Source organism: Psammomys obesus, unplaced genomic scaffold (assembly GCF_907164565.1).
Source record: "Psammomys obesus unplaced genomic scaffold, mPsaObe1.curated_primary_1811, whole genome shotgun sequence".
Classification (NCBI taxonomy): Eukaryota; Metazoa; Chordata; class Mammalia; order Rodentia; family Muridae; genus Psammomys; species Psammomys obesus.
Window position 1 is genome coordinate 10898526 of NW_026585987.1, and position 23601 is coordinate 10922126.

A 23601-nucleotide genomic window follows, 5' to 3' on the forward strand; every position below is an offset into this window, starting at 1 on the left:
CACACACACACACACACACACACACACACACACACACACACACACACAAGTAAAGTTTTACAAAAGAGAAAGTACTACCAATGATTTCAAATAAATGAGCATCATATTTAAAATATGATTTTATCAATAATATGCTTCCAACATTTAGCAGTAATTAAAAGTTTGTTCCATAAAAATGTAGACAAACTGAAGAGAGACTGATTTTTCAATTAAACATAACAATGAAAATATAAAATGTTACAGCTGCTTTGAAAAGTCTGTATAAAGTGTTCTAAAATTATATTCAGGTGGTGGTTATATAAATCTGTGAATATACTAAGAAACTATAGATTTATAAACTGTTTTAAAATAGAACCATGCAGGGTAGCACAGCCTGGCCTGCAAACCATGATCCTTTTTCTCAGCTTCCAGAATTCTTGCTTCAAATGGCTGAATTGTATGCTGGATGTGAATTATAGCTCAGTGATATTGTTCTGAGAATAAATGGTTTCGAAGGGTTCTCTAAGATGCACTGCACACTTAAACAGCTCCAAGTACAACTTGAGATTTGCATTCATTCACATTTGGATTCATATCATGGGTATCTGAATGAAGAATTATGGAAAGGTGATCTGGGAAGAGCTTTCTAAAGTACTCAGCAGGACAAGCACAAGTGTCTGACAATCATGTATTTGCATATTCTAAGAGGGATGGATGAGCACTTCTCATAGAACTGCCTTACACTATGTGCCTATATTTGTAATAAATGAAAATGGGGCTTCAGGAAAGAAAACTAACTCAGTGGTCACAAGAAATATATGAAGCTGCTTTCAGAGTTTAAAGACAGGAATTTTATGAAGGTCACTCCATCAGATCAGGTCTGAGGAGTCTTTTGGAGCTTGTCATGGTCAGCTTCAGCTGTCGACTTGACACAAACCTAGAGTCACCTGGAAAGAGGAAATCTCAACTGAAGAATTTCCCAGATCAGACTGGCTTGTGTCCCCTTCTGTGAGGCATTTTCTTAATTACTGATACAGGAGGGCCCAGCCCACTGTGGGTTGTGCCACCCTTAGGCAGCTAAGCCTGGGCTGTGTAAGACATGTAGCTCAGTGAACTAGAGGGAGCAAAGTAGTAAGTGGCATTCCTCTGTGATTTCTCCTTCAGCTCCTGCCTCCAGGTTTTTGCCTTTAGCTACTGGCTTATATTCCCTCACTGGTGGACTATAACCTATAAACTATATTAAACCCTTTCTTCTCAAAGTTTCTTTTTGGTCAGAGCTAGACCAACTATGCAGAAGGTTCTAGCTCCTATATTTTCACTCTCCTCTGAGATCTTTAGAGTGGCTCCATATCTTTATGTTTCAAATACATCTGACAATAAATACGTTAGCTTTCTAAATTGGTGTCTTTATTGCTTTGCTTTATATTTCATCCAATTTCTTTTTTTGTGCTGGAGAAACTGAAGTCTTACACACACTGGGCAAGTGGCCTTGTATTAGTTAAAAACATGTAAATGAAATCTATCTATCTATCTATCTATCTATCTATCTATCTATCTATCTATCTATGACTAAATATATTTACCCATATATCTTGGATGTACCTGATAAGAACACAAACCACATGTCTTTATGGTCTGATTCTTGCTTTAGGTATGGGACTTAATGATTGATGCTGGGAATATAAATATGTTAATTTTTTCTTGGAAAGATGTAATTTTAAGAAAACATCCAGGCCTAGAAGATATCGTTTTTGGGCAGAAAAAATATTGAAAGGCAGAGAGAGAAAGATGAGATGCTGAGGCCAGCTAACTAAAAAGAAGTTAAAGTAAATCTCAAGACTCTCCCTGGGGAGAGAAAGAGAGGACTGGCTGTCCTTGAGTCAGCAGCTTGTGGCCTTCTCTAAGAATTCTTGGGACAACAGCTCTGATTGTCAGAAGGCCACACAGTTTGCTTCCAAAGTACACATAGCATGTGGTCTTTCTTATCTATAGCCTAGATCCAGAGTAAGAGATGAATTATAATGTCCTTCATCAGCTGGAACATAACAAACACTTGAAACTCGGAACATTAGAAACATTGGGGTCATCAGCGGGCGATTTGGGGCTATGATTTTCTTGCAGGGAAAAGATAACAGGGAAGACATTTCTACATGTTGATAAAATAATAATATGTCAAAGCACTCTCGGGGGGTTGAGAAGGAATTAAAGTCTTAGGGTAGAACTGCAAATCAATTTGCAGGATATATATGGGGAAACTGAGGCCCGTGATATTAAATAATTTGGCTTGTGACAGTTAATGTAGAAATATGTGTGGATTCCAACTCCGACAACCTCAGGCTCAAGTCTTCTCTACTTTATAAGTGTTCTTGAATTTGGTTCAATGGTTACTGGTCTTTATAATAAATCAAATGAGGCTGTATTTGTTGTTGTTTGTCTTTCAGACCTCAAGTTCCCATATTATGCAACTGTAGCAAGAAAGTACTGTTGACAACACCAGTCAGGAATTTATTTTCTAAATTGAATCTAAAAAATTCAAAACTTCATCTTGCACTCATGCACAGATATGTGCTATGGCACAAACGTGAAAGGTAGAGGATAATTTCTCAAGAGTTCATTCTGTCCTTCCACTTTTTATTTATTTATCTATTTGAGACAGGGTCTCTCTTGTTGCTTATTCTGCATTGCAAAGTTCTAATGCAGGCCTGGATTACAGATGCTGACTACCACACCTGGATTCTGGGGATCAAATTTCGGTGGCCATGCTTGGGCAGCAACTGCTTTTACCCACTCAGCCATCTCTCTAACACAAGAGTTAAATGTTTCTAAGTCCCCAATATGAAGCAATAGAACTGGGCAGACAATTGGCTTCTGATCCTAAATTAATAGGTGGGTTCATCATGGAAATGGAGGACACTGAAGATGATCTTTCTCAGGTTTCTCTTACGTTTCAAACTGAGGTTCAGTTCCTATTTCCTTGACTCTTTTTATATTCTTTAAACTACTTGAAAATGTAGGCACAGCCCAATGAAGTTAGATACCTTTTCTAAGTTGTTAGTGCTCTCCTGAAAAAGCAACATTAGGATTTTTGAGTCCAAGTCAACAAGGGCTGCATGGTCTTGGGTTTCTTTCAGTATTTTCACTAAGGGGTGGTGCTGTGGAGTTACAGAAACAAATTCGGTTTTGAAATCTGTCCTTGAATTCTGGTTCCACTATTCATGGCTTCACAGACTTAATTAAACGTTCTGAGGTTCAGTTTCTCATTATTAAGACGAGACTAGATTATAACACAAGGCCACCTTTCTTGCTGTAAACCAGTGACCTCCCCATAAACCATATTGTCTTTGGGAGAGAATCCCAATGCGTACAAACACACATTTTACTCTACTTCTTTACTTGGTCATAATCATTCTGTACTTTTTATGACTGCTTAACTACTCTTCCTTCCTTCCCTCCTTTCTCTCATTCCTCCTTTCTTCATTTGTTTTTGTTTTGAATACTTTAATATCAGATTTAAATAACACAAACAATCCTCACAATACTCATTGCTCAACCTTATCAGGAGGAAAGGTGGGAAAATTTTTCTGCCTTGGGCACAGTAACAGTAGAGAAGGAAATAGTCATTAGACATCAATGTGGGGAAAGAGAGAGAGGGGGCAGAAAGAAAGGCAGAGAGTGTGAGAGAAAGAGAGAGAAAGAGAGAAAACACCAGGTGAGAGAGGACTAGTTAAGGTAGCTGCTGCTGGGAGAACCATGTGGGAAAACTACAAAGGGCACACCCTTCCCTGTTACCATTCCCAGTAAGAACTCTAATTCTTTGCCATACGATCACACTAGGCCTGGGTACTGATGAAGATGAAGTGACAGTAGAGGAGCCCAGTACTGTTCCTAATGAGATTCTCCCATTTGAATGTGGTGAGGAGACCTCTGTCAATTCTCTGTCCACTCTCTCCTCTCTCTTTTTTCCTCTCCTGTGTCTTCCCTTTCTTCTTTTCTCCTCTTCCCCTTTCTCCTCTCCCCTCTCTTTTTTTTTCTCTCTTTCTGCATTATTTACACTGTCCTACCCTCCCACACACAAAAAAAGACAGATTTTCCTTCTGGAATTCTTTTAATAAGCAAAACACTAGTAATATTTAAAAAATACCCTAACAAAGTAATATGAGACAAATCTATAAAAACATCATTGAGTTGGCCTTCTTTTGCTAGGCATGGGGTCTACCCTTCAGTGTATTTGGTATGCCTAGTGAGGCTCCATTGGAGAAAAACACTCTGTCCTTTGCAAGCAGTTGTCAGTTAGAGAAAGCTTCTTAGTTAGAGATAAGTGTGTGTGTGCTTGCTTCCCTATGTAAGCACTGGAACCCCACTTGGCTTATAACTGTGCATTCCTGTGCACACTGCCACAGTGTCTGTGAGTTCTCAGACGCACCAGTCCTGTTGGGTCCGGGAGGCACTGTTTCCTTTGTGCCGTCCATTCCCTCTAACTCTTACCTTTCCACTGTCTTCTGCTCAGTTCTCTGAGCTTTGAGGGGAGAGATTCGATAAAGATGTTCCACTGAACACTGAGTTACAAAGTCTCCTCCTCTGCACAGTGTCCAGTGTCTACTAGTTCTCATACACTACAGGATGAAGCTTCTCTGATGATGAATAAGATATGGATCTATGGGTACAGAACGTTTTTAGGAGTAATTTCATGGCTGTGTTCCCTTAGTCCATGGACTATCCAGCCTCAGATTCTTGGCCTCCAGAAAAGTGCCAGCTTCTATCTCATGGATCACACCTTAATAGTGGTTGGTTACTCCAACAACATTTGTGTTCCTATGGGATTTTGACTTATAATACAACCATAAGCAATGTTCTCTTTTCCCTGATCAGTTTCTTCAGTGACCCAAACATAATTAAACAACATGTTGTTTTCTTGTCCTGAGTTTGTATACTTTCTGTTGTTGATATACCTCTTATTATTTCTGAGATCCTTTTCTTCTCCAAATTATAATGGATGTTACATACCCAGTGCCCATAAGCTGCACACTAGGGATGGGACTGTATGTCCGTGGGCATACTGGCTTTGTTCTTCCACAATCCCTTTCATCTGAATTGTCTCCACAGTCATTTTCTCCGTTGCATTCTAACTTGCTGGGAATGCAGCGCCCTGAGCAAGAAAGCACACCACAGCGTCACCAATGTCTTATCAGTCAGGAAAGCATTCTTTATCTTGTATTTTAAAAATATGTATTTTTAAAAAACATTTTTATTTATTTATTCACTTTACATCCCAGTCATAGAACCCTCCCTCCTTTTATGAAGGTGACATGATAAGCTGTCAATATAGCCTATATCAATGTGGGAGAGCAGCTTGAACATTGCAGAATTCATTGCGACTAGCACATGCGTATGCAGTAGTCCCCTTTATCTGTGGGGAACAGTTTGTAAGACTCTCCCAAGCCTAAGATGCCATGGGGTGCTGATCCCTATAATTCACATCTCATCCATCTTAAGCACCCATCATATACTTTTTTCAAACCCTTGCAGTTTGAGATGCAACAGCCATGCTAGTGTTGGTTCATTTTGCCTTCTTTGCAAGTTCATGGATAGTCACTTCACTTTTACCCCGGGTCTTAGCACCCTCAATGTACTATTTTCTTAAGTTTCTTAAGTCAAGTGTTTTCATCTTGGCACTTCATGCTTCTCTCTGGCTCACATTAATTGCCATCACTACAATCCTTGTACTTTGGAGCTATTCATAAATAAAATGTGGGACCATGAGCCGGGGCACTGCCACAGCTGACTGTTATATTTATCTCACAACTGACATAGTGGGCAGGTAGTATAAGTTGTGGGTGTGCTATACAAGGAAGTGATCAATATCCCGAGAGGGACAGAGTGGAGTGACATGGTTTCCTTGTTCTACTCTGAAAAGGAATGTAAAAGTTAAAGTTATTTCTTTCTGGAAATTTCCACTTCATGCATCAGGCTGTGGTTGACCATGAGTGACTATAATCCCCAAAGTAAAATCACAGATAAAGAGGACTGCGAGCTGAATTCGCTGTGCTACTGTGATTGTGTATTATTTTTATAAATGCCTGAAAGGCTAGTTACTTTTTGTTTGTTTGTTTATTGAGACAGGATTTCTCTGTGTAGCCTTGGCTGTCCTGGACTCACTTGGAGACCAGGCTGGTCCCGAACGCACAAAGATCCACTTACTTCTGCCTCTCAGAGTGCTGGGATTACAGGCATGTGCCATCGTGCCCAGCAGCTAGTTAATTTTTTATTCAATGCTTAAAATTATAGCCCCAAAAAATAAGTTGGTATAGTGTATTGCAACTCTAATATTATGGTAAGGCTCGAAACTCCATACAGGTATTAAAATGATATTGTAGCCTTGAGGATTCTTCGAAGACTGAATGAAAATTATGAAAGAGGGAATAAAAGAATGAGTCTGTTTGAGACAGGATAATGGCTTTGTGAAGGAAGAGACTAAGTATCATCTCAAATGAGGCAAACAATGTCCATCCAACTTCTCATATTCTCGTTCATAGTAGAATTTTTTTTTTTTTTTGAGCCAGGGTTGCTCTGTGTAGCCTTGGCTGTCCTGGACCAAGCAGACCTCAAACTCACAGAGATCTGCCTGCTTCTGCTTCCCTGAGTGCTGGGATTACAGGTGTGTGCCACTGCGCCTGGCTCATAGTGTCCAGTAGCATATAATTTTCAATGGAACACTTAACAGCCAAAAAGGACACCGAATCACCCAATCCAAAAAGATGCCAATTATATTGTTACCAGGGAATTATCAATTGGTATCTGGATTCTGGAGATAGTGCAATTACAGATATTGTAAAAATCTGGATGTTTTAATTATTAATTTTATTTAATTAGTTTTTTTTTTGGATGAATGATGGCATACTAGCCACAGTGAGCACATGAGGCCAGAAGATAATTTTCAGGATTTAGTTCTCTTTCCACCATGTGATTCTCAGGGATTAAACTCTGGTCTGAACCATCTTGCCATGCCGGTTTCAAAACAGTGTTTATGGACATAATGCTGTTGAACCGGAGAACAGCAGCTGCAGTTGCAGACTTGTCTGAAATTAGCCAGAGTGTGTTAGCAGTGAGTATGTGAGTCTGGGGCTTTTTCAGGCTCGTGAACGTTTTATCTACACTAATGTCATAGGTTTATCATTTGCTGAACAGAGTCTCTCAGCTGTTCACTTTAATAACTGCATTTAAAGGCTGTAATAGTTGCACTTCCATTGCAAATTTTGATTTTAGGATTTTCAATGTAATGTTTAAGTCTGGATTATCTGAGCCATTCCATCAAGATTTGAATTATCTTCCCTCTTACGTTAATTCATGTCGTGACTTCATCATGGAAGAGCAAGGCATATCTCTCTACTCAACATCTACCATCATTTTTAGGATAGGAAAACCTTGACAGCAACATCATATCTGCATTTAGAAGATGTTGGCAAAGATGGAGGATAAAAGCAGTGTGTAAGAAAGGAAGAATTTTAGTTCTAAGGTCTTAAGTCAATTATGCATGAAATTTAAGACTTGATAGTTACTTTTCTGAATGCCCAGAGTATATAGAAGCAGTGTAGGGTTTATCCACCTGAAATTTTTTTTCTTTTTTATAGCTACAGATTGGTTATTTACACCGGTGTTAATGGACTGTGGTTCATATGCTAAAATTGAACTGCATTCATTTTTGTATACAATTTTACTGTGACACATCCACGCTAATATATTGATATAGGAGGGTTGATGAACAAGCCAGTTGAGTGACAGCAAAATTGACCACATCGACAATAAGGCTGAAAGTGACCATTTAGATGTTTGATGAAGCATTTGTAGAAATTGTATCTAAACTGTTCAAAATAGTGGAGGATAATGAGTTGGTAATTAAGAGATTAGTACCTGTGATTAAAGTATTCAAGATTTGACTGTATTCTAAAGTTACTTAAACACTAGTTCTTATATTTCTTAGCATCCATTAGCCTTGAATGTTGTTAACATTTGAGCCAATATTATATCTCACTGTTATGGGTTGTGGATAGCCTTTGGGACCAATCATGAAAATTCATCTCATTTAGGATTCACCTGACATAATAATATCTCAGTATTCTTGTCCTAACAAACAATTTAAAAATATATCTTAATCTGTCACTTCTTATTTAACTTGGTTTTTATCTTTATTTATTTAGTCTCTCTCTCTCTGTGTATGTGTTGCATGCACATGCTATGTGCATATTTGGATTTCAGAATAACTATCACAGTCAAGTTCTATTTCTTACAGGGGCTCTAGGAATTGAACTCATGTTAGGAGGCTGGATGGCAAGCACTTTAATCCACTGACCCAGCTTTCTGGCCCCAACCTATCACTTCTTTTCAGTTATCCTCATTATGGATTTCTGTTTATTAATGTCATTTGTTAAAAATAATCTGTTCATGATTTTTTCCTTTGCCCTTCTCTTTCCCTCTCCACCCTCTAACAAAGTAGGACTCTGAATACTAATACTTGAGCAAATGAGTCAGGTTACTGGTTAAGATGATTATGTCCTGAAAGCTGTAATTTCATACCTGAGCACCTTGGTAATTTGTAACATTACCCCCTCTCCATGCTTACAATGGGGAAGGACTTTTCTTTCATAGCCTTTTCTGGCACTCAATATTTTTAGTGGAGACTGAATATTTTAGCAGAGTACTTTACCACTATCACAGAGGAATTTATTCTTGCAGTCAGCCTCTTCAATTTTGCAGAGCTTCAATGGGACACATGGTTGAAAAGTTTCCAGGGGTTCTGTGCATGGTTGCCCCCCAAACTGACTTGGGCGCAGGATAGATCTAACTTTAACCTGAAAGAAAAGTAGAGTAGGTGAGTAGTTTTGAAGCAAGGTCAAGGTCCAAGTAAAAAAAAAATCCATCATCCAAGGATGGCCTTTCCAGTCACAGTTATAATCTTTACCATGGTGAAAGCTACTAGACTGTTCTATCACTCTCCCCCAATTTCATTATATTGCATATATTTAGTAAACCAGCACTTAGCATGCCTCAGTTTCCCAATGTGCAAAATGAGAAACTGGGCATAAAAAAAAGCTTCCAATGCTTTTTCTCACTCTGAAATCATATGATTCTAAATTATACCACCACCAAAAGCAGAAGTGTTTTCCTGAGTGTCTCCTGTGTACAGGCAATAAAATAGCCCTTTTATATCTCAGACAGTGTGAAGTGATAAATGGGGAAGGATTCTGAGATTTTTTTGCATAAGAATGTCACTATGGAAACTGGGTTGACATATTCTCCACACTTTGAAACATTTTGGCTAGGATTAAGATGGAAAGTGAGAATAGAAATATGACAGGATTAACCAGTGCTGACTTAAACTGCAGGAAAACTTGAGTTCAAAATACAGCTCCATTATCAATTAGTGATACATTCTTGGTCAAAGTACTTAGTCCCTAAGGAGCTGACATATCCCTCTGTAACAATACAGAAAGACACTCGGGTGTGGTTTACATAAGGGGTCCACTACAGTTCTCAGACTTTGTTCTCTACAAATGATTTTCCCCCTCTCTAACGTGCAGCTTTTCAGAACACAGGACTCTGACTGAAGCTGATGTTGGTCACATGATGTGGCCTTTACAGGAATGACTATGAGCTGGGTAAATATTGCAGCTGGGAAAAAATAAACAAGTTAAGAGAGGGACTTTTCCAAGAATGGCCAGAGTTTAGAGGAAAAGCGAAGAGCCAGGCCTTGGATTCATTTCCCTATTTCTGTTTAGTTTTAAGTGTTGGACAGAAGCAGGAGATTTTAGCATTTACTTTTGCTTTCACAAGCCTCAGGAGACATAGGCAGTGGGATTCAGATATGGGCAAGTGTGATATGATCAGAGGTGGACTTTTATTTTGATGTTCATACAGCCAAAATCATGTAAAATGAACCCTATCACCATGACCACCACCACCACCACCACCACAACCACTACCACCACAACCACAATCACTAAACACAATTCTCCTCCAATGAAAAGTAATACAGTTTATTTTCAGAAATTAAAGAAATTTAGCATGGAATCTGCCACTGGATACTGGCACTCAGACTAAGATTCAGACAATCTGGGTGTGCCGTGGCTCACGTACCTGTTTGCTAATACAAGGATCACAGCCTGACCATGGTCCATAGTCTCCTAGGATACAGTTGATGGGACATGTCTGCACATTGCACTCTCTGGTCTCCTGCTTAGTACAAAGCTGGTCGCAGGAGTTCTCCCAATAGTAACCATTCACTACTATTTCTCTGTAACAGTGAGAAAAAGCTACTCAAAGTCAGTGCGTTCACCGTGCCTTCACATCAATAAAAACTATCATGTGGCATTACCTACGAAGAGTAAAAGAAATGTTTTCATAGAGAAATCAGGAAGTTTGGTTAGTTTGTATAACTTCACAGAGCTCAGGACCATAATGAAAATAGGAGTCCAAAGAGGAGAATTTTGAGAATGATGGCAGATCATTAAGTCATGTAGGAAGTCCTTCAAAGTATACGGGTCTGTGTGACTGCACAGGTCATTCATGAATTGCCCTATTTTTGAGATATGCCAACACATAAGTACAATGATTGAGGTGGATTAGGATATTTACATCAGAGGGAAAATTCATGTAAATTCTGTAAGTAGAAAAAGAAGGACATACTGAAGGAGCAGCGAAAATTAGAGTTTGAAGAGAGCTGGAGTGCTAGGAGGAGCTTTAAGTTCATGACTGAGAGGGATGGACTGGATCATGTTCTCTCCGGTAGGCAGTTGACTAAAGAAGGACTCTTGAACAGTGGGGCCTCTTTTCATACTTGATGGACTTTTTATTGGAAGTCAACTGGTAAATTTAATGAAATACAGAATGATACTTTTCTAAAATAATTCTCTAAAAGGGGTATAATAGTGAACATGTGATATGTTTGTTTTCTTTCTCAAGTCGTGTGAGCAGTTCCACAGTACAGAAAAATCTAACAACCTAACAGATGCAAGCAAGATGTGTAGGCGAGGAGTTTGAATTGTGAAAAGACTGAGTTATTAAATACTACCAAGCAAGCACAGCTTCCTTGCCATCTCGACCACACCAACAATCAAGCAAACAGCTACCAGTGCTGTTCAGTTGAGGTCTGGTTCGGCTATGTTTAATTACTGTAAAGTTCTGTATAATTACCTCACTAACTGTAGGCAAGCAAAGATATATGATTATTGAAAAAAAAAAGCTCTAAACATTGCACAGCATCTTAATCAAGCTTCTTTTAAAACCTTTTGTCTTGCCAGAGAGAACAGAAGTAGACTTCATTTCATCTCCATGTGGAACAGAACTTGAATTCTGTCCAAAGTCCTAAGTTCTTGTTTGAAATATAGTGGATCCTTCATTGTATAACGTGATCTATTTGATGTTACTTACCCCATCCCTGAGATCCCTCAGACCTTAAAATACTCCTATCTCATACCCACCTCTTTCTGCTCTGGGTTCCAGAATTGCAGGATTTAGAACAGCTGGACCAGTGAGTCCATGGGTAGTGGTCACAGAAACAGGCTTCACTCTTGTCAGTCAGTGTGATTAGCAAAATGAAACACAAGGTCAGATGTCTGGCCATGCTTCGATAATCCCCAGGCCCTGAAATAAAATTTCATAATAGATATCCAGTGCTTTTAGGGCATAAAACATTAGAAGTAATACTGAGTTACAGACTTGTGATTGTAGAGAACACTTCCAACCCTCTGACTTTCATGGGGCAAGTTAACACATACATTCATATGTGAATTCATATAAGTGTGATTTTCGAAAGATTTTTAGGATGAAGCTTAACAGTGATAACCACCATCATAGCACAGTAACTAGTGTCAATACACAAGACAAATTATGTAGCATATATTTGTAGGACATTTAGTTTATCAAAATATTGAACATTTTATAATGTATTTCTTAGAATAGCCATTCATTTTATGCTGTGGTACCTTGTGTACATTCACTTTTTCTTACTGTCTGGAAACTTAGGGAGTAGTCTTGGCTACTGTTTGGAAAGCTCTAGAGGGAGTTTGCTGCCTCACTCCTCTATAAAGGTGTCTAAGATCTATCACAGAAACTTAGAGCTGTGATAGATCTTATATACCTCCAAGTCAGGAAATGGAATAGATGAGGTTATCTGAGGGGTCATATGGAAACCTAATGCAGTAGAAGCTTCCATATATATATGGAAGTGATCTAAATAAAATCTTTAAATAATGGGGATAGGGCGAGAAAGAGGCCCAGTTGGACATCTCTCATCATCAAATGAAACTTTCAACACCTGGAATAGGTTTTATCTAATTGAATGTTGACCAAAGGGGTGACACGGGAACCTCTAAACAACCCAGGCTACTGCCAAGGCTATTGATGGCTCTCCACAAAACGACAGTAAAACCCTCTTGCTGAAGGCAGTACCCATACACTCATCGAACAGGGAGAAATTGATCAGGTACCTAGCACAACCTTATATGATAGCATTCATGGTACTAGAAGGTACTCTGCAGGGTTCCAAAGATGAATCATAAACACTAACACAGCTATAAAATCTCAATCTGCAAGACCAACAAGCCTGCAAGATACACTGGTAAAATTGTAGCATGAAATTTGTGGGAGTAATCAACCAATATCTGATTTGAGTTCCATGGGATGGAAACCATACCCCAATACTTCTGAGAGGCCAAGAGCCTGAGACTAGACAGGACCAAGACCTAGGTATAAAATCAAATGTTATGCTAAAGGAACGTAGCAATAAAATGAGTCACAAGGAAGTTCTGCTGTGCTCATAGACCTGCGCCTTGCTCAGCCATCCGCAGACAAGCTTCCTCCTGTAGCACATGGAACAAACATAGAGATCCATGCCAGACAATGTGCAGGTAGTGAGAAACCTTGGAACATTAAACCCTAAATTGGGTGTCACCAACAAATCTTTCCCTTTTGGGCTCCCTTTAGGGCATCACCATCAAATCTCTCTTCCTGAGTTCTGCAGAAGAGGAGGAGGAGAGAGTGTGAGAGCCAGAGGACATGGAGGACACCAAAAAAGCAAGGCTTTCTAAATCAATAGGATTGATGCACATTTGAAGTTAGAGACTGAGGCAGCATGCACAGGCCTACATGGGCGTGCACCAGATGGGGTCCTAGAGCTGAAAGGAGAAGTGACCTCATGCTTCCATCTCTAACCCAGAAGTTATCTCAAATTAACAACCACTTGCAAATAAAAATTTAGTTTTTTTTTAAAGTTTCTTTAAAAAATTTCACTGTAGAAACAAAGTACTTTTTTTTTTTTATTTAAACAAAGTACTCTTAAAGGGTAGGCTGCATGCCCAGGAGTAGATGGCCAACACATAATTAACTCAATGGCATCCTTGGAGTTTATCTATATCATAATGTTAAGTCAAGTCATTTTTTTTTCCTTTCTAACGTACAGGTCTTTTGTGTATATATATTATAGCTTCTGGTATGGGATTATAATGGGATTTCTGAATATTCAAATGTGCATGTCTGGATGTGTATGCATCAATATGCACCTATTGTGCTTTTTCTTGGCTTTTTTGTTTGTTTAGTTGTGTTGTCATATTCTGATTAATTTTTATGTATTTTATTCTTTTTTATTATTATTCTGTAGACGGCTGTTTATTTTCTGAAGAGAGACAGAAAGGGTGAGGGTTCGAATGGGAGAGGAGGTAGAGGGGGAAATGGGAGGGGTAGGGGAAAAGGAAACCATAATAATATGTTGTATGAAAACCATCTATTTTCAATAAGAGAAAAAAATAGAAAAAAAGAAGCCTCCATGTCATATTCCATTGCACCGTTGCCAGTGAAGTTCAAGGAGGTACAATTGAGTCAGCATGACAAGAGCTCAGTCAAAACTCTTGAGTCATGGATGAAGCACCTCCTTTTGCCAACTTCCTAGTAATAATAATATCAGATTAGTGGAACACTGAGATTTCCAGGGTTCTGCTACCCTGGACACAAGAAGGTTTTGGATAAGAAGGTTTTGGTGCTTGGATAAAAACCATGACGAATGTGTTCCCCCGATGTGCTGTGGGGCCTTGTATATCTGGGAGTTATTCATGAAGTTATCACTACTCCCTGACATTCACAATTTGATATTGACAACTCTAATAACACATACAATATGTATCCAATACTGCTGTGATTAGTATAGTAACTCTTATCTAAAACAAACAAAAAAGACATTTACTTAGCTTCTCTGTTTTGCAATTAATTTTTCTGTAAAATAAGAATAATAGTTTAACTCTGTTGTATGTCAATAAAAAGCTTACTTAAAATGCTTAGAACACATTTGATATATAATCACCAATTAACAAATATTAAATTCTCAAATCAATAACTTGAAGACTGTTGCTGCCGTAGTAACTACTAATCACTCATATTTTATAAAATTAGGGCCTCTCCAAATTGTACCACATAAAGACTGGAAAATGTGTTCTGATATTAAATAAAGCTATTTGTGTGTAAACTATTTAGACTTATGGTATGAAGTGCTTGCATTTTATAAATAAAATGAGATTCTTGGCCATCATATTTGAATTTGCAATTCTTATTTAGGGATTTCTAAACTTTTTATTGTCACTATAGTTTTCTTTATTAGAGTCTGTCCTAATGGTGTTCTTTGGTAGAATCTTCTCTAACATACATGTTATTTTTTAAAACAAATTTAAAATAAATAATTTTTAATTAATTAATTCTTAAAGATATATTTTATTTTTATTTTTATTAACTACACTTAATTCACTTCCTTTTTATTTAAAATTTTTTTTATATTAGTTACAGTTTATTAACTTTATATTTCAGCTGTAGCCCCCTCTTCATTCCTCCTCCCTTTCCCTCTGACCCTAGCCTGTCAGGTCTCATCAGGATTGGCTGCATTGCTCTGTGGCCTTGTAACTCTGCTCCCCCAACAGGGGAAGGTGACAGAGAAACAGCCCCTGTGTCAGAAACAGCTCCTGTTCCCCTTACGAGGGTACCTACTTGGACACTGAGCTGCCATAGACTACATCTGTGCAGGGGTTCTAGGTTATCTCTATGCATGGTCCTTAGTTGGCGTATCAGTCTCAGAAAAGACCCCTGTGCCAGATTTTTTGGTTTTGTTTCTCTCCTTGTGGAGCTCCTGTCCCCTCCAGGTCTTAATATCTCCCCCTTCTTTCTTAAGATTTCTTGCACTCTGCCCAAAGTTTGGCTATGAGTCTCAGCATCTGCTTTAATACTCTGCTGGGTAGTCTTTCAGAGGTCCTCTGTGGTAGGCTCCTATCTAGCTCAGTCAGTAGAGTATGAGACTCTTTTTTTTATTAATTACACTTTATTCACTTTGTATCCCCGCATAAGCCCCTCCCTCTTCCCCTCCTGATCCCACCCTCTCTCCCCCTTCTTCATGCATGCCCCTCCCCAAGTCCACTGATAGGGGAGGTCCTCCTCTCCTTCCTTCTGATCTTAGTCTATCAGATCTCATCAGGAGTGGCTGCATTGTCATTTTCTGTGGCCTGGTAAGGTTGCTCCCTCCTCAGGGGGAGGTGATCAAAGAGCAGGCCAATCAGTTGATGTCAGAGTCAGTCCCTCTTCTCATTACTATGTAACCTACTTGGACACTAAACTGCCATGGGCTACATCTGTGCAAGGGATCTAGGTTATCTCCATGCATGGTACTTGGTTGGAGTATGAGTCTTTGGAAAGACCCCTGTATAAGAAGTGGGAAATAGTAAGATCTGGAGAGGACAGGAACTCCACTAGGAGAGCAATAGAACCAGAAATTTGAGTGTGAGACTCTTAAAATAAATCTTAAGGTATTTGTTTAACGAATGTCTCCTTATTCCTTTACCCTATTTTGATGGAATATAAACCCTCCTAAAAGGAAAGTTTGTAGTTCTAAGTGCTTACATTAAAAAAAAATCAGAAATATCTCAAATAAACAACCTCATGATATAATTAAAGATTTGGAAAAACAAGAACAAACTAATATTAAAATAATATTGAAAGAATAAATAAGATTAACAAGCTCTTAACCAAATTGAGCAAACAGAAGAGAAAGAAGACTGAAATTGATAAAATTGGAGATGAAAAGACAGACCTTACAACAAATACTAAAATATCTAGAAAATCTTGAGGGCATAATTTAAGAATTTATATTTCATCAGACTGGAAAATCTAAAAGAAGTGGATAAAACTTGAGATGCTTATGATCTATCAAAGGCAAATCAATATGAAAGGAATAATTTAATTAACTATAACAAGTTATGAGGATGAATCAGAAGTTCCAGGAATCCTATTATAAAAAGCCCAGGCCAATGGACTGAGCACAGATTTATACTAGACCATCAAAGAATTAACATCAATACTTCTCTAATTAGTCCATAAACTAGAAAAGGAAGAAATACATCCATACTTCCTTCTATCCCGATTCCAGTTTTGAAGACCACCACCACCACCATCACCAAAACAGAAGTATATAGATCAAATTGCCAGATGAACACAGATGAAAAAAAATCTCAATACAATATTTATTAACCAAATTGAAAAGCACATCAAAATAATCATCCATCATAATCAGGTTAGTTTCATGTAAATAAATGTAACTTATCACATACATGCCCTCAAAGACAGAAATCACATGTAATCTCTACAGATATAGAAAAGACCTATGGCAAAATTTAATATTGCTTTATGATAAAAGCACTGAAGAGACTAGGGATGAAGGGAACAAATTTCAATTTGTTAAAGGCTATATGTTGCTAACCTATAGCCATCATCACATCAAATGGATAAAAACTGAAAGCATTCTCACATCAGAAACAAGGCAAAGGTGATCATTCCCACCACTCCTGCTCAATTTTATGCTTGGTATCTTAGCTAGTGTGATGTGCCAAGAGAATGACATAAATACCTTATAAATAGGAAATCAAGAAGTCAAAATAACCCTATGAGCAGATATTATGACATTGAATCAGATGCATAATCATGTTTCTATTTGATAAAAAAATTATATTATCAAGAAAACTTGGTTCTTTCCTACCCACCCCTAAATCTTCGGTTCTGTCATTGTTCAGGAGCAAGAAATTTCTGCCATATATCAGCATATATATATATATCTCCTCATTCTAAATACAGCAGCAGAAGTCATATGACATAATACACTTTGAAGATCTTTCCTATTAATAGGGAAATATTTGTGTTATTAATTTTTGTTTTGTTTTCTGGTACTGTAAATTGAACCAAGGGCTTCATGTATGTTAAACAAACATTCTATCACTGCCTTATGTCTCCAGACCTCCTTTTATATACTATTTAGAGACAAAGTCTTGCTAAGGTCTTACCCATTCTAGCTTTGAACCCACCTAACTCTGTGGCTCAGATTGGAATTGAATTTAGGATCCACTTGTCTCAGACTTCTTATAGCTAGAATTATAGGCTTGGGCCACCATGCTGACTATTTCTTTTTGTTGTTGTTGCTGGCTGCACAGTTTTATGCACTGATTTGCATCGAACCATTATTATCATTGTGGAAATTCAGTATAAACAATTGCAGTAACTGTAATTAGGCTTTAGTACACTTGCCCAATATTCTACTGAATTATAGTTCTTTTTACGTGTTTCAGAGGGCTATTTTCTGATTCTTTTTTACGTAATGAACTTAACGTTTCTTAGTTGTGATAAAAGGATATGTTGTCAACAATATGATGGGACTAGTTATTTAACAAATCTTATTTTAAGCCACGGGTGGGTGTCAGAATTGTTTCTCCAGTGCACACAGAAATGAGGACTTTCTTGTTAAACTCTTTTACCTTATCTACCATATCAGAGGAAAGAGCTGGAATTACAGCAACCAGATCCACTGGCACACATTGAATAAGCCCTTCAATGGAAACGACAATCTACCTGCATTTGGGTATCTGCTGCTGCTGGGCAGTCAGCATGATACAAAGAAATAAAATCTTTTTGTGTCTACATTGTCTTTGCAGAGGGCAAGCAGATGTTGAAGATCCTGCTCATGCTTTTTGTCCATTCTCTTTTAATCCAACTCATAGGCTTCCATAGCCCTAGTTTATTTCAATAGTAAAGATGGATTTTTTTCTCCTATATTCACAGTTTATTTTTTTCTTTACTAATTATACTTTAAAGATTTATTTATTTATTTATTATGTATACAGTGTTCTGTCTGCATGTACACCTGCATGCCAGCAGAGGGCACCAAGTCTCATTATAGATGGTTGTGAGCCACCATGTGGTTGCTAGGAACTGAACTCAGGACCTTTGGAAGAGCAGCCAGTGGTATTAACCTCTGAGCCATCTCTCCAGCCCCTAATTATACTTTATTCACTTTGTATCCCCACTGTGGTTCCTTCCCTCCTCCCATCCCAATCCCTCCCTTTCTCCACCCTCTGCATGCATGCCCCTCCCCAAGTCCACTGATAGAGGAGGTCTTCTTTTCCTTCCTTCTGATCCTAGTCAATCAGGTCTCATCAGGAGTGGCTGCATTGTCTTCTTCTGTGGCTTGGTAATGCTGCTCGCCTCTCAGGGGAGGTAATTAAAGAGCAGGCCAATCAGTTCATGTCAGAGACAGTCCCTGTTTCTGTTACAATGGAACCCACTTGGATACTGAACTACCATGGGCTACATCTGTGCAGGGGTCTTAGGTTATCTCCATGCATGGTCCTTGGTTGGAGTATCAGTCTCAGGAAAGACTCCTGTGCTCAGATTTTTTGGTTCTGTTGCTCTCCTTCTGGAGTTCCTGTCCTCTCCAGATCTTACTGTACACCAAAGAAACTAATCAAGAGGGAGGACTCTTGCTAAAATGCTCAATCCCTATCCAGAAAGGCAAAGAGGCTGGACATCAGAGGAAGGAGAAAAGAACTCAGAAGCCTGACACAGAGAACCTTTGAAAGGCTCTGCCCTGCAGACTATCAATGCAGATGCTGAGACTTATGGGCAACCTATGGGCAGAGTGCAGGGAATCTTAGGAAAGAAGTGGATCTTTTTTACAGACCACTCAACTTGCCTACTCACTGTTGTTCCCTGGTAAGGAATTCATGTTTCCTGTTTTTTCCCTCAATATCCTAAAAGCACAGGGATGAGAGGGACCAGAGAGAATCTGGGTGATTATCACAGTAAATGCTCCAAGTAATTCGCAGAGATATAAACCTTGTAAAATCCCCCTGCATATATTAAAAAGAAAATGAACCCTTATATCTGTGTAATTAGTATGAAAATGATTGGGATAAGTAGAAATGCATGATATTATCAGGTCTTAGCATTTGCTAAGATATTTGTTTAACTTTATAGATGTTTGAAATCATAGGTGGATTTTCTTGACAATTATTACCAAAACTTCCAGGACAAAGCTCATATAAAATGTTCTGATTGTTATCTGGTCATAATTCATAAAAGGAAAATTTGAACAATAATACAAAAAAGACAGTGACACTAAAACTTATTTGATGAGGTACTAGTAACAGAATTTGCTAACAGCCCCTTCTTTTATAATGTGTTTGTAAGGATGAAAAATTATTTGGTTTAGGGTGTCAGTCAGTGGGCCAGCATTTGACTACTTGCCTGGCTGGTATGTACAAGGCCCTGGCTATGCTCCTCAAATACTAAGATTAAATAAATTAGAAAAAAGGTGATTTTTATGTTGAAAGAGCAATTCTCATTCAAACAAAGAACTATTTCTTTGATTTATTGTCATCAAAGCTCAACATATATTCTTGTATAGTTCCTTGTTTTCTGATTCTCAGTTTCTTTCTTTTTTTTTGTTGACTGTTTGCTTAAGGGTAGCAAATAGTCAATGCAAATATTTGGGTCATTGGCATGTATTTTTTAATGAAAATATCAATTAACAAATGTTCAGTAGGGTTTGTAGGAGAGAGTGAGAGAAACAGTGAAGGAAAGAGAAAGAGAGAGTGAGGAGAGAGAGAAAATTGTTGAGAATAGTTGGGCAACATTTTCTATTCCAGGGTCACAACAGAAGAGCAGCTGTTCTGCAGTTTTCTGGTAATTGCTGTCCCCTCTTGACCTCTCCAAAAGTCAAAGTCTTGCTGAACCACTGAAGATGGCTTTGTGAGCATTAGTCCTTGTTAAGAGGGAAGTTTGTGGTAGCCCAGGCGCCTTTTGATATGCTTTACTCACAAGAACAACATATCTGCAGGGCAGTTCAGTGTATCTGGCCTATAGATGCCAGCTGATGCCATAGTTTATCGTCAATGGTTCATCCCTCCTTTTTCATCTGTTTGCAGACTTCTTTTTTTTTTTTTTCCTATGAGTTCCCTAGAGGCTCTAATAGAGACACCACAGTTAATTGTAGGCTGGGAGTCCAGACACAGCTGACCTTGGCTGGAGTGTGTTTGTTCTTATTTTGACTGGCTTAACTCATAGAGCCACTCAAAGTCAGTGACGCTTTGGTTCTTTTGATATTTAAGCAAAGCAGTTATTTCTTAGTTCAAAGACAAAGAAATACTGATGGTCTGAGGGATATACTTTCAGTCTTGACATGGGCAGTTTCCTGGAAACATGATCTGCAATTTTGAACTATCAAGGGTGAAATAAAGATCATTAGGTCACTTACCTTTAAAGAGATCTTGTCCTATTCAGGAACCTAAGCTGAACAGTTAAGTGAATGGCTGCGGAAACAAAAGAAGCACACGGTGAGAAGAGTTTTGTGTGGTAGTCCAAAAGGCCTTCTTTACACTGCTGTGTAAAACAAGGTGGTACAGTCCTAAAGCCCTAACAGTGACCTACACTGTTGACAGAATAAACGCTGTGTTGAAACTCTGACTTTGGAAATAATTACTCTGTTAAGTAGAAACCCTGAAACTCCGAGCATAGCAGTTTCTACAAGGTCTTGGATTTTTTTTTTTTTAGTGATTTCCACATTTGGGTTGTTGCAACAGCTCTGTTGCTGCAGGAAAATCTTTGGAAAGTAGTTTTGATTCTCCTTGTCTTGTAGAGTGAGGGATTGTTCTAGAGAAGGGGATCAAATGCTAGCATGAAATTGTGCTTAAGTCTGCTTCTGTGTGCATAATGGATATATGTACTCTTAAGGCATGTCTGGATTTCTGCTACTGAGAAACAAACATACTATGAGGCTAACTTGCTGAGCTGTTTTAGCAACTATGGGGCTTCAAAAGTGTTGAAAGGTGCCAGATACTCCAGATCACATTAAATGCCCTATATTTTTATAATGTGTAAAGTCGTTGGCAATTGATTAGTAAGAAAACCTGCAAAGGAAGAGAAAGGTAGTGAAGGAAATTAAGAATTAAAATGAATCAATTTTTTTTTCTTCCAGGAGAATATGCATTCAGTCACGAACCACTATTTTCCTCTCCTAATGACAAGATTATTATCTGTAGTATAATTAGTATTAGTATCATAATAGCCGAGTGATACTTTCTGCCAAGAAAATCGTAAATAAAAGGCAGCAAATAGTGGAGACTCTACCAGGCCTTTCACATGCTCTGTATCCACATGCCAACTGACCATTATTGCAGACAGAGTGTTAGTTTCTCCTTAGAGAAAATGTGAATCACTCTACTACACAGCCTCAGTGAATGGACTTTTTTGTCCGGTGTGACTCTACAGTGGCGAGTTCAACGGCACAGTCAAGGCTGAGAACGGGAAGCTTGTCATCGATGGCAAGTGCATCACCATCTTCCAGGAGCCAGATCCCGCTAACATCAAATGGGGGCGATGCTGCTGCCGAGTATGCTGTGGAGTCTACTGGTGTCTTTACTACCATGGAGAAGGCTGGGGCCCGCTTGAAGGGTGGGGTCATAAGGGTTATCATCCCTGCCCCTTCTGCCCATGCCCCCATGTTTGTGATGGATGTGAACCATGAGAAGTATGACAACTTACCCAAGATTGTCAGCAATGCTTCCTGCACCACCAAACCGCTTAGCTCCCCTGACCAAGGTCATCAATGACAACTTTGGCATTGTGGAAGGATTTATGACTACAGTCCATGCCATCACTGCCACCCAGAAAGACTGTGGATGGCCCCTCTGCAAAGCAGTGGCGTGATAGCCATGGCGCTGTCCAGAACATCATCCCCGCATCCACTGGTGCTGCCAAGGCTGTGGGCAAGCTCATCTCAGAGCTGAACGGGAAGCTCACTGGCATGGCCTTCTGTGTTCCTACACCCAACGTGTCTGTCATGGATCTGACATGCTGACTGGAAAAAATGACATTATGACAGTGATGAAACAGGCATCCCAGAGCCCACTAAAAGGCATCCTGGGCTACACTGAAGACCAGGTTGTCTCCAGCGACACTCTTCCACCTTTGTTGCTGGGGTTGGCATTGCCGTCAGTGACAATTTCGTAAAGCTCATTTCCTGGTATGACAATGAATATGGCTACAGCAACAGGGTGGTCGATCTCATGGCCTACACGGCCTCCAAGGAGTAAGAAGCCCTGGACCACCCACCCCAGCAAGGACACGAGAGCAAGAGAGAGGTCCTCGGCTGCTGAGGGGTCCCTATCCCAACTCAGCCTCTGACACTGAGCACGTCCCTCACAGTTTCCATCCCAGATGCCCAGAAAAGTGGGGAGAGCCCAGGGAACACTACTCTGTTGAATACCATCAATAAAGCTCACTGAAAAAAGCAGAGAAAGCCTTTCTGCGGAGAGAAAGTAGAGTGAAGCGGATGTGTAGATATGAGACCATGTGGCCCCAGTGAATACAAGTTGTGTCCCTGATAAGGTCTGGTAGCAGTCTCTACCTTTTCATGCTTATGATATTTTAAACATATTTAGTGTACTTCATAAACAACCTGCCCTTACCTAAGACATTTTATGTTTTTCAAGTGACTGAAAATAATTTCAAAAGAAATGTTGAAACACTTTCATAACCAGCACAGCTTGTTTTAAATGGATGCTGTCCAGTTCAGCCATGCCACAAATTCCGTCTGGTATCAGCTTCCAGCCCTGCACAATTACACCAGTGGTGTTCAAGGCCTCTCATTATGAGCTACAGACATCCACCAGCAATTACAGAGATTCAGAAATCAATATTTACTCATCCTATATGTTTCACTCTGACTTCAGGAAGCTGGAAGTCTTTTTTCCAAATCAGGACATCTTTGAGGCAGGAGCATTCAAGAACAGTTCACAGAATAAGGGAGAACAAAGTGAGAAAGGGAAGCCATTCCAGGTTCATGTGTGGCTGTTGACATGCAGGGTGTGGACTTACTGGACAGTTTATTCTTTGGGTTCTGAGTAATAAGTGAGGCAATAAGGGAAACAAAGGAAGTGTTGAGTCCTCAAAATCACTCTGAGAAAGGCATTCAAAGAAAAATAGTATTTTGAGCTGTGAGACAGTGGAACGCTCCGAAAGAAACCTCATGATAGTAGGTACTGTGAGTACCTGCCCAGAAGGAAGTTCCTGACACTGAGAAGAGGAAGAAACAGTTCAGTCCATGCCAGAGGTGACAGGAATATTACCTAGACTTGTGCCTGAGAAGCAAAGGAAGAAATGTTGGGGCATTCACACAGATCCAAGTTTTAACAACAACTGTTTCAAAACAAAGGCAAAGAGAAACAGTAAATACACTGCCTTTGAGACACAAATAAATATCAATCTTTTTCAAGT

At 39.1% G+C, this 23601-nt stretch overlaps 1 protein-coding gene and 1 pseudogene across 1 annotated transcript in view; one reads left to right on the forward strand and one right to left on the reverse strand.

Annotated features, from left to right (window-relative positions):
* C6 (complement C6) overlaps positions 1 to 20728 on the reverse strand; it is a 90116-nt gene extending 69388 nt beyond the window's left edge. Inside the window, exons 1-5 of the mRNA XM_055601133.1 lie at positions 20582 to 20728; positions 11454 to 11616; positions 10111 to 10267; positions 8681 to 8825; positions 4984 to 5125 (exon numbers count right to left, since the gene is read on the reverse strand). Of these exons, the coding sequence (XP_055457108.1) occupies positions 4984 to 5125; positions 8681 to 8825; positions 10111 to 10267; positions 11454 to 11596 (587 nt within the window). The 5' untranslated portion in view covers positions 11597 to 11616; positions 20582 to 20728. The remainder of the gene's footprint in view (positions 1 to 4983; positions 5126 to 8680; positions 8826 to 10110; positions 10268 to 11453; positions 11617 to 20581) is intronic.
* LOC129671904 (glyceraldehyde-3-phosphate dehydrogenase-like) lies at positions 13796 to 22418 on the forward strand (annotated as a pseudogene).
* Positions 22419 to 23601: the final 1183 nt, after the last annotated feature.